This window comes from Convolutriloba macropyga, chromosome 10 (genome assembly GCF_964194025.1).
Source record: "Convolutriloba macropyga chromosome 10, txConMacr16.3, whole genome shotgun sequence".
In the NCBI taxonomy this organism is placed as follows: domain Eukaryota; kingdom Metazoa; phylum Xenacoelomorpha; order Acoela; family Convolutidae; genus Convolutriloba; species Convolutriloba macropyga.
This window is the reverse complement of record NC_134477.1, coordinates 52,467,039-52,487,112: the sequence shown is the minus strand read 5'-3', so window position 1 is coordinate 52,487,112 and position 20,074 is coordinate 52,467,039. Positions and strand designations below refer to the sequence as shown.

At 35.6% G+C, this 20,074-nt stretch overlaps 1 protein-coding gene across 1 annotated transcript; it reads right to left on the bottom strand.

Moving 5' to 3' along the window:
• Nucleotides 1-1,780: 1,780 nt before the first annotated feature.
• Nucleotides 1,781-19,103, bottom strand: LOC142348686 (uncharacterized). Its single transcript, XM_075400131.1, has 2 exons — nt 18,387-19,103; nt 1,781-2,277 (listed from the first exon to the last, which is right to left on the bottom strand). The coding sequence occupies exons 1-2, from the start codon at nt 19,088-19,090 to the stop codon at nt 2,061-2,063; spliced, it is 921 nt and encodes a 306-aa protein (XP_075256246.1). The 5' UTR covers nt 19,091-19,103; the 3' UTR covers nt 1,781-2,060.
• Nucleotides 19,104-20,074: the final 971 nt, after the last annotated feature.

The window sequence follows — 20,074 nt, the reverse complement described above, 5'->3', positions numbered from 1 at the left end:
GCTGCACATTTCCGCCTCTCAAAAACAACAGTAGTACGTTTACTTAAAGCTGCCAAAAATGGGGCACAGCAACAAAAAACCAATAATATTTAATCAAGTCTCCAAAGGAGAACGAGATCCGTTAAAACACTATTTTGTCTGTTAAAATGATTAGATATCAAAAAGAGTTCAGTTTAAGGTGCACAAGACTGCTGAAAACAAACACACAACTCAAAAACTCAGAAACTGGATATATGATAAATTTGCCACTCCAGAAAACTCAAAATCTTAGATGACAAATATGCATTTATCATTTGCTGTACTTTTGCTGCTTTAAGTCCAACTAGGCGCCCAATAAAAAATTAATTTATTTAATCAAAACGGTAACTGAACTGTTCCTTTGTTGGTGTTGTGTGTATCTTAGCGTAACGTTAATAGTAACATTGAACCACAATGTTAGGAGACCACGTTAGAGACCAATGCCTGGTTTGCTCATCATACAAAACTCTTAGAAGTCATACCAGGTCATAAATGATTTTTTAGTAACCATACTTGGTCATATATGATTTTTATGAGCTATTCGTAGTCATACAAGGATCACATATGATTTCCTATAGATCATACAGATATCATACAAAAAAATTCGAAGAGTAAAACTGTAAAATTGTCATTTTCTATCGAAGTTGAAAAAACTTACAAGGTCATATATGATACACAGACCATGATCTGGTGCTACAAATTCTCGTATATGTAGTCAGTGGACATATTAAATTATTGTACCGCATGTGCAATCCACATTTGATTTTTTGGGCACGCTAACAGAATAGCTTTGCAAATTGAACATATTCACAATAGGAATTTGCGGTTAAATTTGCAATATATTTTTGTTTCTTTTTAATGTTTCATATGAATCAGCCTTTAGAGGTATTAACTGGCTTCAGTGAATATCAATGATTTAGCTACGTATTTGGAATTACTCTATTATTTTGTGCCACACTTTGCAAATGATATTTTACGTCAGAGATTTTTGGCGAATCACAAGTGATGCCGGGGAATCACAAATGTGATGCTTACCGAAATTTAAAACAAATGGTACAAAAAATTACGAAAAATAGATTTATGATTCTTGGTAATCATACTAGGTTCACATATGACTTCCTGGTAATCATAAGGGATCATGTATGAATTCTTAGTACTCATACGAAAATCGTACTAACAAACACGTTATGATTTGTATGATATATATAATCCTTGTATGATTACTATGAAGTGGCGACCCGGGTGTTAACAAAGCAAAAATTAAACTTTTAAAATCATTTTTGGTGTAGCAAAAATGGAAATAAATTGGGTAACCAATTGTTTCACTAATTTTGTCAACAGACATCACTCGACAGGTTATCATACGACACATGCATCTCTTCAAAAATCAACCCTTCTTAGAAACGCATTTTCTTGGTCTGAAGCTAATACGCCAAAATCTCGGATGGATTGAACCTTGAGCTGGAGTCAAGAGTCTAAAACACAATTTTGACCATTACTTACAACAAAATAGAGTTTATTCTTAAAATCTTAAGTGGGTTTATATACGAGGTGAATAAGTTGCGGGGTTAAAAGCTGAGGGGTGAACATATACGGTGTTAAGTTATAGGGAGTTCAATAAATTGGGCTTAAAAGGAGTAGAACCCTGTGATATATAGAACCATTCATAAAATACACTGTGGGCTAAATTAAAATTTGAGAAACATGGTTAGAGAGCTCGGGGGGGGGGGGGGGACGAAACTCAAGATTTTTTGGGAAAACATACAATCGGAAAAATATATTTATTTAACATGTTTGTTAGTTCAGTTCGCAATTCACCTTTAAAGCACAACAATTCCGAAAACCTTTTAGCACCAGTTTTTATAGATCATCTAAAGAAATTGAGTTAGTTTTTGAGATCTATCCTCTTATTCGATTGTAAATTTGCGAGCATGTGGTTAAAGATTGGCTTAATAATCAGTTTAATCACTTCGCTTATAAGTCAAACTCGATTGTTTCAGCTGCTCCAATACTTTCTAGTTGTCCAATTGCAGAAGCATTATTCACCTTCTCAATTGTCTCATTTCTTTTCTGCTAATCGACGCGATCACGTGATTTACTACAAGGTGTTTAAACATGTCTTCTCTGATTGCTATCAACATATCCTTTATAGAAGAGTTGCCCTCTTTTAGTGTCCAATAGTCAACTGCAAACTGTGGTGCTTGTTCATTGTTCCATTCCGATAGACAACTGTTGGGTGTACTCATTTCGTCAAGACATCTAAACAAAATTTTCCAGATCAATTTGGTTTCAGCCCCTCAGTGCTTTTATGGCTCCCAGTATCAAATTAAAGGGTTTTCCCCCATTATATCCCCTTTATGCGGTATTTAGGTTCTATTCCCACCAAGCTGGTTTTTAATTTATCTGTCATCAGGAATTTGCAGGAAAACTCAAATGAAAAACGATCAAAAGCATCACAAAAACTATTTACGAAAGCTTTAATGACGACTGGCTGAATGAAGAAATTAGGTTTTGATAATTATTGTAAACAGCAAAAAAAAATGTTGGTCTGTATATAATAGCACTAATCTATCTGATAATATTAGCAGCTAGTGAACAAATTATCCGTTTATGCATACAAAACAAGACTGCTTGTATGTTTCTGTGCATGGCACAGAACGCTCCCACATTCGTATTTGAGAGATTCACATTTGAAACTAGTGCATCATCAAAATATCTAAAATTTGATTGCAGAAATGTTTTCTAGTTTGTTTTAAAAGCCTCAAAACTTGTTTCCAGTGCGCATCATTAGTGCGCACTGAAAGAATTTCTTGGGTAATCTTTGTTTTAATCATTTCTTTTGTGGTTGACATTTGTAGCCTTTCAGCAAAGTTTCCAAATCGAACACCAAGATGTTTTGGGGATCACCGTTTTCTTAAAAACAAAGAAAAAGAAGGAGCAAAAGAAAAAATACACTAATTTTGATGCCAATTACAGATGAAACGGCAAAATTTATTGAACAAAATTGCGGCACAAGTCCCAACAAGGCTGCAAAATGAGGAAGAACCTGGTCTTCGGGCTGATTGCATTATCAGAGACTATGTGAATTAGGAAAGAAACGAAGATTTAAAAAGATACTGCCTTTTATAGAGAGCTCTGGCATCTCCATATCGATGGAAAATTACATCGGGAACATGATCACAGTAGTTGATATCAGAAAGCATGACCTAAACGCTTATACAAAATGCAAGGAAGGAGTAACTATGAGAAAATTAAATGACGATGAAAAGTCAGTTGAATCAGAACAATCAGTAGAAAAATTTAATTACAGGTATAGAGGAAACTTTTACATTAACCAATTGCGTTTCTGTAAATTTAGTTAAAATATTTTTAAATTTTCTTTCTATCATGTCGATAACCTAACAAAAATGTGAAAACACTAAATTGAAGTTTTCAGCTTGCATTATGCGAAACGTTCCCAAAACCACCTATTTTAAGCCAGAAGTTTCTTCTCCAAAGATCAACCTTATTGTACAATGAAACAATTAATCTCGTAGTCTCTGGCTTCATTTCTCATATTTCGTGAGACTGGCAGCCCCAAAACAAAGTTTCCGGAAGCTTGCCTATTGTCTTTAGGGAGTACGTCTTTTTAATAGCATATTGAATGAATGAAAAAAAAAATAGCCGTAAAAGTGAAACTCATTTCTGGTGTTCAAGAAGCAGAATGAGTTCAAACAAAAAAATCGGTTTCACGTAAAAGCAAAGCGGCACTAGTCCTGAACTCTAATGAAAAGAAAAGAGGAAATCAGAGGAAAGGTTTCCTGGCTGATTTCTTACCAAAGGAACTGTTGACTTTCAGTAAGACATTTGCACTTGAAAACAAAATACCTGATCAAGACTCAAAATTTTAGCCCAGCGTTCTCAAATCATTGGAATACATGTTGGAAAAAAGATCAATTAAGCCGCAATAGAAGAGAACATAGTAAACGTTTTTAGAGTATTTCAGGACAGCAATTATGGGAATATGGAATGAGGGTAAAATAGCAAAATAAATGAGACTTTTTTTTAAAACATGGCCCAGAACGAACTGAAAAAAAATTGAAAGCAAATAATTCTATTAATTAATATATTTAGGGTAAAGTGACAAAACCGACAAGAAATTACAGCATTTAGATTCGCATACATTTCTTAAAAAAAAGCTTTAGCTCCGAAAGCTATATAGCAAAAACTTAAAAAACTAGATAACATGAGTTTAAAGAGACCTCTTGATATGGGTCAAATATCTGTCTGCAAGACGAATTACAAAACAATGCAAGAAGTGAGAACTTTCAGAACTCACGAAAAAATGTTAAAGTTCGTTTTCTGATCAAAGTCCGTCGATCGGAATCACGAGATAAAACAACTGTTGCCTCAATCTCAACTGATTCAAATTTTTCTTGAACTTATAACAACTTTTGCAAAAATTACGTTGAAAAACCTGTAAAATGGCAAATAACATATGCATGCAGAGTTAAGGAAAGATAATTTATTGGAAACAATATTGTAACTAATATATCAATGGTCTAAATTTATATTGAAATTTATAATATGATGAGCGCTGTCTTTGGTAAGATACTCATGAGATCGATCATACTCAAACCGAAAACCAGAACGAACTATCAATAAGGGCACGATAAAATATTCGTTAATATTTTACCAAAATTAAAGTCAATGTCGTTAATTTTATTAGAATCTTATTACGGATATACCATTTTCTAATTATGAAGCAATGAAATAGTTTTGTTGGTGCTCAACGGTCGAGAGGAAATCAGACTGAAAAAAATAGCCAATAGCAAACGCAATAAAATCTCTGGTTTTTTTTTTCTCTGTCGTCAAAGATGGCTCAGAAGATACCTGTTTCGATGCTGTTAAATTATTTGTAAGCTGATACCTGTACTGCTGCCTTTCGACTAATGTCACGCTAAAAGTTGAATTCCCAATGTCTAAAAGAAAATCAAACTGTGAGGGCAGATCTTCAAAAACACGACGATCAAAAAAATCCATATTCTTTCAATTGTGAAATCCCAATCTTTATAATAGCCAGTTGTGTAGATAAAGCTGCTCAACAGAAACCTAATCTGCTAGGCTGTGGCGTTTATGCTAACTGGATAAAACTCAAAACAAAAACTAAATTATGAATAAATACAGTCAAACTGAAACATTTCTTAAAGATGATTGTTTTGGGTATCTGAATTTGTTCTCAAATCTAAATTTTGCAAAATAAACTGTTATGCAAAACCAGTTCTTTTTGGTAGCTGTTACTTCAAATTTGCCTCTTGGCCAAACTTTTTCCGAAACACCAAACTTGACTTAGTTTCTTAAGTTTGGTTTAATTTTTTCACATATCCGGTTCATTTTTTCCTGAAAAATTACAAACAATTATTCAATCATGACAGATATCGTTTATACCCGTTTCCCATGATAACAAAAAGATCGAAGAATGATTCATATATCTCAATTCAAAAAGTTGATCAAATCAGTTAAAACATGGGCTACAAATTTGTCTCCATTTTTGTCTGAAAACGTTTTCTGAAATATACAAAAACTCTAGATATTGAGTGTCAAAAACAGATAAGATGTTGTCATTAGACGATACCCTCGGATAGGCTACCGGTGTTATCCAAAATGTTTAAAGTGAAAACAAATTTGATCAAATTGTGCTAAATTGTCCCAAAAATTGCCGCCAGAAGGAGTGCCAAAACTTTTTTGGAAAAGTAAAAATATTGATAATTCTCTTTATAGTGAAATAGTTCAAACCAAATGGTTGCTATCTGACTGTGTCTTATATAATTAACAATTACCAAACAAAGACAGACGAGTAAGTGTTCTCAAACGACTGGTGAGGGGTTCAGTCTGGTTGTGGCTACAAAGAGGGTAAGTCGTTATCCCATTCACCCAAAAATTGCCCTTTACACCGTGAAATTACTCCAAAAAGCAGCTTTAGTTAAGGTGGGGTTGCGGCGTAATGGGAGCGTTCCAAAAAATTATCTTCCACACCATAAAATAATGCATCCTCAGCAGATCCGTTGAATTCTGACACTAATAAGGCTCAAAGAGAACTGCTCAGAAACTTACTTCCTTCGAGCGTTACCCGTTTCACAATATAAAAATTCACAAAATTTGCCAGTCATACAATATCGAAAAATTGATATAATTTACATTACAAATAGACCAACATTACTCATAGAATTGCTACAAAATTTGTTTTAGCGCAATTAATCACCTCCAAACGCCCAAGGCTCCAAGAATCGCTAGGAAGTCTTAAACAATGAAGAAGCTCTGCTTCCGGATTAGACTGATTTTTTCCGAAACTCTCGCCACTGTTACTACCTGAAGTGTTGTTAAAAATCTAGTGAATCGAAACTTGATACATCTTGATAAGAAACATACTAAATCTTGGTAAATCTTGGCATGTCACTTTCCATGAAAACATCAAGATATGTAAAAACTTGCAAGTTTTTTGCATGGTTGTCAAGAAAAAAGATAATATCAAGATTTCCTAGAAAGATTAACCATGACATGGCAAGATATATCCGTCAGCTAATCAGTAGTCTAATCAGCTACATAGTCCTGCAAGGTTTGAAACTATTGCAATCGCAACGAGAAAGGACCAAAGACATTACCACACGGTTGCTACTGTACGGTGGAATTTATTCACCAACTCTGCTGCACCTAAAAGTTTGACAATGTCTCGATGACAATGACAGCCTTGTGGTAACATTCATTAGTTATCCGAATTTCGTCCAGATAAACTGCCAAAATTTGTTAACAAAGGTGTGATCAGATTAAGTTAATTTTAGATCCAATAAAATCAACCAATCCCTAAATTTCAACTGTAATCCTCATTGCTGGAATAAACATAGGCGACTACCAAATCCTGTCCTCCAGAATTTATGTCAAATTTATAATGATCCAGTCTCATATATTTTTGGAACACATCAGTTAGGTGATAACGCAGTAGACTTGATACTTCAACTACATTAATGCTGAATAGAATACGTTAGTTTAACGTAAGAAGAAAAAGTTTCATTTCGAATCTGCATTTCTCTAATTCGCATCATACCAATGCTGACAGCTCCACTTCATCAATCATGATAAATCTTCTACAATTATTCTCAAATTTAGCTCGCTTGCCAAGAAGTATTGCCGTCTATACTAACAATTAGCAGAAACTTATCACAATTTGCAGGATTTTACATGTCTTCGGGACAAACTTCTGAAAATTGAATGAACCCTGGATCTTTTCAACATCGCCCCCCACCCTTTTATAATAGGGGTTCTTTTCTTGGATAGATTTTAATTGAGAAACTTCTGACCAATCAAAGAAGAGGCATAACTTTCCAACCATGTGCTGTATATCAAACACAACAGAATACACTAAACAAAGCTATAGAATTTAGCAGAAATAGAGTATATTTACTTCAGCATTAATTACAAGACTTAATCAAGAAAACTGAATACAGAAATTGCTTTCCTTACCATTCACCTAGAACTGTTGCCACATTTTGTTGCGGTTAATATGAAAACGGTTGATTAGAACTCCAAATACAAATAAGACAAATTATAAACATAAACCGACTAATGTCGGATGAATTGCTCTCGAACGACAGATGGGGCAATCTATTTTAGAGGGGGCGGAAATGTTTTATAGGTGCAAAAAAACTTCCCTATTGGGATCCAAACTCCGCCCACCCGGTTCGCAGCCTGACATCTTAACCACTCAGACATGAAGGCATTGATTTCCTTTCGCTCACAATCCCTTTAACCAATGAACCTCATTTAACTAGAGCACTCAGATCACTCAAAAATGAACAACTAAAGAGTGAAAAAGTTACCAAAGAAGTCAAAGTATATTCTCGCACAAAAGCGCAAGAGCGCCAACAATTTGCATATAAAACACACACATGGTTACAATAATTCCTTCAAACTTTGTTTGAGAGCAGTAAAAAAATAGAGAAAACCATGGTTTTGTAGTTCTCTCAAAATATAGCTCTTTCAAAAAAAAATTGAACGTAATATTCTATTTCCATTAAAAAAACTTCACCATTTACTATGATAAGCGCTTGACATTGTGTTTGCTACTATTGTCAGAACAATACCATGATTAAAACAAAATTTCTGTTTCTTTCTGTAGAGTCAAGTTTTAGAAATCTTTGAAAGAAAATGAGACGAAAAACGCATTTTTAACCTCGACTTTTTTCTACACTTTGCTTTTTTGTACAAGCATTTTTCCTACACTTTGCTTTTTGTACACATAAAGTGTTAAAAAACAAAGTTACTTAAAATTTAGCTCAATTACAGGTTTTTGCCGATAAACTGTAAATCATTTTTAAAAAGCAAGATACTTTAAATTGAAAAATTCGCCACGTGAGCTTTTTCCATAATTTTCTGTCTGAAATTCAATATGAGATAATAGGAGATTTTTACAAAATGTCACGCGAATATCCATATGTTCCACAAACTCCGCAAAACTATAGCTCTAAATTATGTTAAACATTGCCGCCAAATTGCCTGAAAAAAGCCGCCGTTGACCCGCTTGACGCACAGTGGGATTGAAACAAAAAACGAAAATTATGACATAGAAATTGACAGAAATTTTCAGTGTCACAATGACCTTATTTGCTATGTAAATTCTGCATATTCCGCATAATTCTAAAATTACAATTAATGTATTATCTAAACTCAATGCTGTTAAGTTTAATACTAATGCCAGCTAGCAATCCATTTAATGGACTTCGATAACCTAATGCACTATGACTTAATGATCGGACTTTTTATGTTTATCCCGTTTCTTTTGATTTTGCTCTTTCGACTTTGGCCGTATTCACTGCATTACGTAATTCAATACGTGAAAGAAGTTAAAATACATTCAGTTCAGTTAAGTAAGTCAGAAGTCAAGCGTGAAACTAGTAACTTATGTAAAACGAAAAACATGATCAAAAGGTACAGCAAATTTAAAAAAAGAAGATCGCCTAAATAATAGCCGTTGAGAAGCTAATGGCGACTATTAAAAAAATTCATTTGAATACAACAAACAGCAATATTGCTGAGTAATGTAAACATGCATCATTATGCTCATTTTGCGAGTGAAGTGACAATTATTAATATATAGAATCCATTGAGATTTCAAACTAACTCGGCTGACAAATTTCTAATCTTTGTTCTTTCAAAGGCCATTTCGTCATCGGCGCGTCATGTTATCTATGAATATTCTCTTTCTCGTCTAATCAAAGAATGCCGTCAGGGTTAGTTTATTCATTGACTATACGAGTACTAGTGTTCATTATACTTTTTCTACATCCATATAACATTTTGTAAAATTGTTTTTTCGTAGATCGAGGTCGATAAAATTTTCGAATTTCGGATAACTAAGTTTTCCAATTTCGGAAATTTTAATTCGGAAAATTTATGAAGTTTGGAATTTCTTTTGAATTTCGGGGAATTTCAAAATTTTAATAATTGTTACTATTTTTGCTATATTTTTTCCGAAGTTCAGCAGTAACGCTTGTTTTTGGCAGAGTATAAAAATACTGCAATGTAAAATCGAACTGAGAAGCGAAAACCAATCTTAATTGTCTCACCACCGTTTCGTTTGAATTTTCCTGCACAGCAAGCAAACAGCACGTTTTGCTGAACTGTTTTCTCGGAAAGTAATAAAATTGATGAATGAGTGAATCTATATTGAAAAATGGTAAAACAGCGTAGGAGCTTCCAATAAAAAAAAGATTACACAGTAAAATCAAATTCTTTCCACAAACCTATGTCATAATTGTGCCTGCATAGGCAGACATGAATTGTCTTGATCAATTTTGACCGAGCGTGTAACAAAATTCCGTTTTGCTAAGTTAACTAATGGCACTTCTAAGAACTTATCAGAAAGTAGACTTACAAGAAACTAGTCTCGTGACAATGAAAGCAACCAAAATCCTTGAGGGCAAAATCAGCCAGTCTTTTCAGGTCTGCCTTTGCAGTGTAATGGGCATATTTCCTCTCAAGCTTTGAAAGTTACCTTAAAACACCCCGTGGCAGTATTAAAAGTTCAACTGCTCTTCGTTATTGTCGTTCAGCCCCACCGCAATTTCAAAACTGAACAAGCAGGCTCGGCAATGCGCGTTTGCACATAACGTCGCAACCCCACTCATCGTATTCTTTAGCCAAATTGTGTACCCAAGGAAGCAGATACAGGAAACTGTCAAAAAATTAAGAGTCATTAATGCATTGTAATATAAAGTTGATGGAATCTAAAAAAATACCAGACATGTATCATAGTGACATGCATAATAGGAAGTTATCTTTTTTCAGTCACTACAATGGGTCAAAAATCAAATGATCACAACCATTGGTTCAATGACGGAAAACAACTAATGCAATTTGTCGCAAAAACTAATTGATCAAGGTAACACCTGAACTTGCAAGCACAAACATTCAAGTTTTGAGCGATCACAAAAAGTCCTTCTTTGCGCGTTGTCAGAGAGTCGAAACAAAAATTCAGGAGGAAGCCGAATGATAAAAGAAACATAGCAGGACAAGTCTTTAAAAGACAACCCGAAAAATTGGGCAAACTAAAGACCTCGGTATTAGCCTTATGAAAGGCTAATACGCCAGCATTTGATGTTCAACCTCGGCTAATACCCCGGTATTAGCCAGCATTTGATGTTCAACAAAGCATACACGAAAGCAAAGAGTAACAAAACTCTTGAAAAATTATTGATGTCTGAGTCATTAATTGTTTGATAAGTGTAAAGATTGCTGCCTTTTAGACATCACATAGATTGATTTTAATTGATCAAAAAAATCTTTAAAAAATCCAAACAAAGGGGCGGGTTGGGGTATGTTGGGGGGGGGGTTGTATCACAAGTAGATATCAATTGCTAGACAGCTATTGTTTAAGTTTAACCGCTTGTTTAAGTGCTTTCTGCCAAAAAAACCTGTAGAATCTCAATACTCCTCTTCGAGTCGTAAAAAGACACGTTTACAATAATTGCTTCTCATTGATAGCAATTAATAAATTATTCCTCAACAAGACAACAAAAAGAACTATAAGACAACAAAAAGAACTATAAAGGGCCTTGCCGACATTGCAAGACAACAAAAAGAACTATAAAGCGAAAACTTAAAAATTAAATTATTGCGAACTTTATGATAACAAATAGTGATAAAGTCATGTGAAAACAAAAGCTATCAACTGTTAAATTGAAATATGAATGTTTATGCCTCTCTTTGGAAAGCCAATTGTTCCTGTATTTAATGATAAAAACTTTTTGAGGGAAAAAAATAAAAATAATCGATTTGGAAATTTTACACTATCACGCGTAGTTTAACTATATACTCAAAAGGGTTTTTTTCGTTCAGTCAATTTTGACCGATCGATATATTAATCGTAGAAAGTTGTGAGAGGTATCATCGTCCAGTGTAGAAAATGAAATAAAATTTTTTTTTTGAATTTCGTTTTCTGGAGCGAGTTATCATTGTTTAAATTTTTGTGAATATTAGACCGATTTGCGTTATTTTATTCACATTTTACGGAAATTTCGCCTAAATTTTCCTCAATATTGCTGAAATGTAAAAATTGTTAACAATAGTAACAAAGGACAAAAAAGTATTATTGACTATTTTGATTTAAATTTTGTGAAATGAACTTCACTATGAAATTTCCTGGATAACGACCACACTCATTAGTTTTTTATGGAGGAACAAATGAGCCTATACTCTGACTTGAGTAGATAGCTGATGGCATTCATTACTTTGAAAACAATTGTTCTCAAAAACAAAAAAAAAACTTCTTAACTTCGCAATTTTGTTCTTTTTGTCTCTTAGTTACCTAGTCTCCTTAATTACAGGTCACATATGACGTTATTGTCGTCGAGAGAAGGTGCAAGATTACAAAATCTAATGTTTTTAAAGAATTCAATTTGAATTTACTGGCTTCGGCATGGTTTTTTTGCAAAAAAAGTAAAAATTTTTCATTTTTGTCTATATTTGAAGTCCTTTTTGTAGACATAAGACATATTGTGAACAACTACAGATCGCAACCGCTTCCTTTGGCCGAAAAAATGGACCCAATTAATTCATTTTGTAGCTAATGGCTTTCATGACTTTAAAAAAATGTTTTTGAAAAATACAAATATTACTTAATTTTGCCCTTTTTCTCTTTTTTCTCTACTTAAATAGATCATAAGTTCAATAGATCAAACTTTATAGGTCTAATAGGAAAAAATTAATCAAAAGTCAGTTTTTAGAGAAGCAAGGATAGGTCGGTGAAAACTGAAAGGTGACTCCAATACATCTGCTTTCATATTTTGATCCTTAGTGAAAACATTATCCAAGTACGTGAATGCCCGAGTAGCGGGGTACGTGATTTGTTACTTGTATCCACAGTTCAGCAACAATTTTGATAACCAATTAGATTCCGTCATGTTCATCTTAACGTCGCCAATAATGAGCAGTGGATGAAAGTTTCACGACCAATTGAGCTCTTGAATGCTCGAATGCTGTTGACTTTGGATTGCGGTCTATGGTGCACTATCAGCAGCTTCAACAAAGAAACGAAAGAAACACTATAAGCATGCATTTGTAAACTAGCAATCCGAAAAGAACAGACAACTAAGATATAAATTTGCCGAATCCACAGAGCGTACACAGAACTATGAATACAAAAATTAAGATGAAAAATTGTTTATCAGAGAATTATTTATGAGAGAACGACTATAAGAATTTATATTACAAACGATGAACGTTTTGGTATTTCATCAGAGAACATTTTATGTGAGAATGACGAAAGAACCTTACTGAGGTGCTACTTCTACCATAACGTAGTGGGTAGTTAAGACCTGTTGCTAAGAGGATTACCCCTTGATTGTGAAGTGCAATTGCAGCAGGCTGTCTCACTTTCCCTGGTCAGTCAAAACGTTGTAGATTAAAACGAGGGATTTCATAATCTGACGACAAATTGCAACTTAATCCAGGATTCTGCAAGAGATAAAATATCGCAATTAGAATAAATTACAGACGCCTTGATATGGTTTTAGTACTTAGATAAGCTTTCAACATTGACGAATGCAATATTCAAAGTCCCTCTTTCACGTTTAGGATACGAGAACTAGAACTGCAACCGAGCTTCTTTTTCTAAACGCTCCGTTTCACCAAGTGCTTTTTCATTCGCTTTGATTTGATACGCGAAAAGATGACAAAATTATATAATTTACTTCTTCCGGTGGACATCAAATCAGACTCATTTAATGATGTGTTGGAACAGATTTCCCGCTCTCCAAATCAGATGCTAAACAGTTGAAAGAATTTTTGCCTTGAAATTTGTGCATTGAGTGAGCCGAGGCCTGAAGTAAAGGAAATTGAGTTCTATCGAGGGTTAAGTTGCTAGAGTAATTTTTCCTGTCTGCAAAACAAAACGTCCGAACAATTTTTACAATGGCTGTCCAATTCCAAGAAGTTTGAGTAGGTTAAAATTTCTTCATTTTTTGACGGTTTTCCTTTCCGGTTATGTCGTCTTCAAACTGCATCCATATAAACTTCACTGCCGTGTTTTCAAAACTGATGTCCATGAGTTGCCGTAATGATCTAATCACCAAACCATCTTCTCTATCAATGTTCACAGTTACAATATACGGCAAGCCTACAGCCGGTCCTGATGTTTCGTCTTCATGCATAGTTTTGGCGACTTCAATTAATTCTCGAGACAGCTCAACATTTCTCGCAAACTTACCGTTTACAGCGTCAATGGCAGGTATTAGATAATTCTCCGCAGTATGATTGGCCAATTTCATGAGCTCGCACTTTTGAACTCAACCTACATGCATGAGGCGTTCCAGGCGGTATCCGTTACCAACAAGTTCTATTTATCATTTGAATCTAATGTAATCTTCAGCAAGCAATTTTCCGACACGAAGACGTCTGAGGAGTTGACACCACGAGTAATCTTTTTGTCTCAAACATTTGAAAATTTCCAGAAAAATTCGGTTAAATTCGAATACCCACCGCTACACATTTCGAGAAAGTTTCTGTCACGAAAAGGCTCTAATTGCAGAAGTCACCAAAACAGAAAGCACTAATTCCAACGAAGGGTTTATCGATTTTTCTTAAATTTCGCAATCGGTAATCAATATACTGAAGGAAATTACATCCTACAAAAGATATATCCTCAATAAATAGAACATGCAATTTTGACGACGCCCAGCGATAGGCGTTGAGCGTAATCGAGGAAATTTCACGCATAGCATGCAGAGAACTTCCGAAACTGAGCCCAAGGAGACTATGCAAGGTTGTTCCTTTGATGCATTTTGCTGCCATTTGAGTATGAGCCTCAGACAAACACTTGGCTTTGAAACATTCATCGCATATTCACGGAAAAGACGAATTAATCCCCAATACACCACACTAAAGCAAAAAAGCATCAATTTTTAATTTAACTCACTAGACGTGTTTACAGACAGTGCAGCCATTCCATTAAGAGTGTGCTACTTATAAAAAAAGATAGTAGAATAATTTGAAGTACTGACAAATTAACAGGCTTTTCCCAATTCCAGCGCAGCCAGCCAAAAACAACAAACTTGTTTTTACCAACTGAATTGTAGAGAAAACGATTTGCTTCGCGGAAAAGCACCTCCAGAAAGAACTTTTCTTGACGCTCATTGATCAATGCAATCATTTCGTAGCATTGCTCGTCTTAATCGAAGCTTGGCATGCGCAGAAATCTGCTACCTTCGAGATCGATAGGATTTGTGATATTTCTGAGGCCGTAGCAAATGTCGTCTTCATCGATGGAGCAAATGTTTGGAGCCAGACGTGTGGCCGCAGAACTTTCAGTTAATTCAGGTTCTTTAGCAACTTTTTCAAGAGCAATCTCTACTTCATTGTACCAGAAGCAGAATTTCATCCCTTTAACCTCAATTTGACTTCTCAAATCATAATAACGATCGTAGCTTGGAAATTTCTGAGGATATTTGATTCAACTTTGCAACGAAAATGAATATATAACATTAACTGTTCGCGACAACATTTCTCAGGGTCTGACTTTTCAGAGAAACTGACAAAACGAGTTGTTCGAAAACTTTTGCTGTTTTTAATCGGACAAACCATATGTCTATCTTTCAGAATAATAAGATCATTTTCCTCAATTTCGTCTTTTGAACTGCTATCTCTTTTAGCGAACTTGAATTATAAACCATCTTGAATTCAGATATCTATACGGCCAAGCAAATATGTTCAATATTATCCGGCCGTCGTATATAACGCATTTGAAAATTTTCCAAGTACACATCATGACTATCGTCTGGTACATCAGCAATATCTTCACTCTCCTTCAACGTCACGGAGCGATCATCAGGTGGAGACGTATTAAAACAACAGTGCGGGTTGAAGAAAGCAGTGGTTGCTGTAGAAGCAGAATACAAGCCTCTTGAGCGCATAACTCGTTATTACAAAGAAGGATCCGAGTCGCTGTACGCATCAAGTCACTCATTACTTTGTTTGGCTTCGAAAGGTAACCACAGATAAATTTTTCAGCGCAATACACAAATGTTATAAACTGCAATCCATGTTCCCTCTCCAAAGATAGAGCAAAGATGGGTTGTATGCATTTAAATTAACCGCATTTGGAGATCGCCGCAAAAAAACTTTGGGTTGAAGTACGGAGGACTTGAGAGCAGCAAGGAAGTCGGACTCATTGAGACCACACGTCTGGAGAAAATTGTCAAATAACAGGATGCAGTTAGTTTTCCTTAATGTTGCAAGGCATTTTATAAACTTCGTACAATTTTACGAGCGCACAGCAATTCAGCATCAGTTGTGTAAATCGAAAACGGTCAAATTATTGTCGACTTTCAATCTGGCAAAATTGAAGATTGATATCATAAACGTTTATACATATTGACTTATAAGCATCTTCCGTAGCGTTTAATGAAATTTTGTATAGATCTCTTAAATTTTATCACTATGAAGCAAAACTATATTGAAAATTCAATGAAAGCAAAAAAAAATCCGTTTATACAGAGGAATATGCGAAACAAATTGTTCGCGATATGGTTGAAGCGGCTAATCAGCAATGAAACTACAAAGCACACAAAATTAAAGCTGGTTTTCGTCGAGACCTCCTTCGATTCAAAGTAAAAAATTTAGCGCAAAAGGTACCTCACCGTTATAATTACTTAGACTCGCAGTCCAACACTAACACAAAAAAGTCACAAAAGTAACACAAAGTCACAATTTTGCCGGTGTAAATCACTCTCTCTACGGGTACTCATTGATGCTTCTTTTTAGGACGCTGAGGAAAGCCTATCTCGGGTGAAACTTGACGAAACAGTTTATTGTCTCAGATGCTCGTGCAAGCTTAGAAAAATACTTCCACGGCGGAAACGTTGGAAAGAACTGAAACTGACAAACAACATGCCCTGTCTGCATGTTAAAATAGTCGGTAAGGAAGTAACTGAATTCAAAAATAAGAACGAGGCACCAATCTCAATAAGTGAAATGGTTGGGGAGCTGGAAAAGTTAATCGGAAAAAAACAGGTTACAGCTATTTTTGATTGAAGGTCAAAAGGAACAAGAAAATTTTTGCAATTGTAAAGTTCAATTCGTCAGAAGCTGAACACTGCAGAGCAAACAAACACAACCAAGCCCTAATCTCTAACAAAAGCCTGGAAGTGCGAGTTACCTGAGGAATGTATCAAGAGACCACGTCCTTTATACCAACATTTAGAAAATTATCAAAAGGAACACTTTTCAAGGACCACGATAAATTAACACAAAATGTTGCTGCTATAATCAAAAGAAACGCACTAAAAGGACAAAAAAGGGATCGATGATAATGAAGTGCCCTTCTGAAAGACAAGTTATAAGGGGCAGACGGTGGTATTGTAGACAAAAGGAAATGGCAAACAACGACACCAATTGATGAACTAAATGCAGTTATGGACAATTAAACAACTTTGTATTTTCTGAATGCTTATATTTATCAGTTATAGTTATAACCATTAATTCCAGTTAATCTCATCAATGTTTCTTCAACCAATTTACGTCCATATATAAATTATATTTAACACGCATTTTCTATAACAGAAAATTGAAATGTGATTTAGATCAAAGTTTTGGAAAGAAATGAAAGTTTCAAAAGATGAGGTTTATAAAATGAAACGCTGTGGCGGGTGGGGTGGTAGAGAAATAAGGTTGTAGGGGATTAGTGGGTGTTTGTGTGTGTGGAGGGGGGGGGGGGGGGAGAACGCAATTATTCAGCAGAAATATAATCAGTCACTCTTCGAGGGAAGGCATTAATGAGAAGAGTCAGGTCGTTGTATTATAGATAAATATGACAAAACAGAGAAGGGGAATGATAACCAGTCAAATAAATACAACAAGTTAAATGAGCAACAATGCAGCAAGCAAATACGAAAACTATACGACAAACATTACAGCAGTGCATTAGGCCGAATTTCACGTGAACGAAAACGAAATTCGCCGCTTAAATACGAGAAAAAAAGTTTGAACGAAAAGTTTTCATGGACAAAAAGTACTTCCGGTAAAAAAAAAACCTTAAAAAAACCAATACTCCTCTTCGAGTCGTATAAAACCAAGGACACCGCAATATAGCTTCTCTCAGCTTACAGCTGCGCACAGCTCTAATAAAAAGTTTCCATTTCCTGATGAAATAAGCGTCCACAAACAAGTAGATCGCTTCTAAATTTACAAGTACCGAGGAGAAAAGAGGGGCAAAATGAGCAATTAATCACACCTGTCTTTGGATCCCTTTACTATTGCAGGAGTATATACGAGTAAACAACAGGGCAATGTATAATTCACGTAAAGGGCAAATTCTCTCCCCCCCCCCCCCCCAAACCTTAGTGCTCATGAAAAGTAAAGTCACACATACTATTATAATGTAGATATAAATGAGGGTTATAATGGGAGAGGCCTATTACTGCAATTTGGATGAAGTATTCGCTTTGCTGTTGTTTACATTTAAACAATAAACGTAATTAAGCTGGCTATCTCAGTTAAGTTGAAACAAATGTTAACAGAAAAAAAATTAACTGCTGTTTCATAAAACAAAAATTCAAGGCTACAGTTGATTTCCTTCGTTTGTAGATCAGTTTATTTAGTATTCAAACTAATCAAATTTTTAATTCTCATGGAATAGAAAACTGCGTTAGCAGACTTGCCAACCCCCCCCCCCCCCCCCCTCCAAAAAAAAAACAGTTCCTTCCACCTCTACTTACGGCTAGTTATATAGGGACTGAAATAAAACGCTCGCGGGAGGGGGTAAACATCAAACTCTAAACAAGTTGCCGAGGAAGTGTAGATAGCGAGGGGTTGGGTGGAAGAGAAGATCCACAACAACTTACTCATTCAAAACTTGGATGGAATCTTCTAGCATGTATGCAACCATCCTATGGTTCCACCGAGGAGCCGGAAACATTGCAACAGCCCAATATGCCATATCAATCAGTTGAAATAAAGTTGTAGTCAAGCGGTAAAACAAATTCGGGTTTTTAATCTCTAACAAAGCCACAAACGAATGCCTCAAATTATCAGCGTGTGTCAAATATCTTGAAACTGTACCCATATCTCGGCCAGGGTTCAAAACAGCTTTCGTATGATAAACCATTGAGCCCACTAACGGTGCATTTGCTAAAAACATTTCAGTCAAAACCAACTTGCTGAGCCAAATTTGCTTCGTCTTTTCCGATTTCTGGAAGCCGGAAATTTTATCAACTATGATAATCCAGCCATTGACTATAGACTTGGCAACTTTCTCAGCACGCGTAACAGGTTCCAATTTAAAATCATGTTTGCGATTTGTTAAATTTGATTCTGCATCGATTTCTCTCAAATGATTCGTAGATTTGTACGGACTTGATAGGTAACTGTAGTTCTTTCCTGTCAAAAATTTATCTTTTTCTGTGCTAATGAAGGTTTGAAAAGGTGAAGTGTTGGTCGCTGTTTCCGTTACTTTTGTTGAACGCGCTCTTCTTTGAAACTCACAGAATCGATTTGAGAAGCAAATGCAACTTCTGGTACTCGTGGGCACTTTTAGTGCTGTCAACATTTTTTAGCTAACCTGAAATATTATTGTAACAGATGAACTCAATGTTATTCCTGACCTGAGCTGAACAAAACATCCAAACAACTGTTTCCTCAGTTTCTAAGTATTTAGCATTACACCCAATTTATCGAGGATTTATCAAAAAGAACGACGTTGCTCAAACACAACCAACAGAAAAATATATTAAAGCAATGTCTTAAAGTTTTTTAATTTCTTATTTAAAAAAAACAATAAGCATAACCAACTAACGTCAAGCGAATTGCTCTCAAACAACCGGCGAGAGTTTGGTTTCGTCAGTAGCTAGCCACGGTTTAGTGAGGCTAGCTTTAGCTTAACTGAGGTGAGCGCAGCGGGGGTGGGGGTTTTTGGCTGCACGGCATAAACGATTTGCAGGGGTGGGGATTGGGCGGGGGTGAGAGGGGGGCTGATGAGGGGTGGGGGTTGTCGGGTGGGGGGTTGTGAGGGGAGGGTGGGGTCAACATCTAAGAACCGCCCTTCACACCATAAGTAAGTTTCCAAAACAGTTTCTGTGAATCGCATACTGGGAGACTAGTGGGATGAATCGCTCTAAGAGCACTTAATGGCTACTGGGCGCTACTTGTTTATACCGTTTTTGAGGACGAAAAGTCAAATGGGTCAGACGAAAAATCGCATAAAAGACCGACAGGGCTAATATAAATGCTACAAACTTCGTTTGAGAGCAATTAAGGAAAAACTCATAGTGTAATATTTAGCATGATAGCTTGTACCAAGTATCGCTATGGACGGCAATAAAACATCGCTCGTTTCAACAGTTTCAAACGCAAAGCCGAGACGTAGAGGTAATCTGGAAACAACAAATAACAACGGGTGTTGAAGCAAGTGGAAAATTCAAGGTACGTCTTTCACTTTTAAGCTCTGCTCTTGGACTTCGCCCTGCACCGGCTCTTAACCCCCACCCCCTTATGTAATAAGGAACAAAATTGTTCAATAGAAATTTTTGAGTGA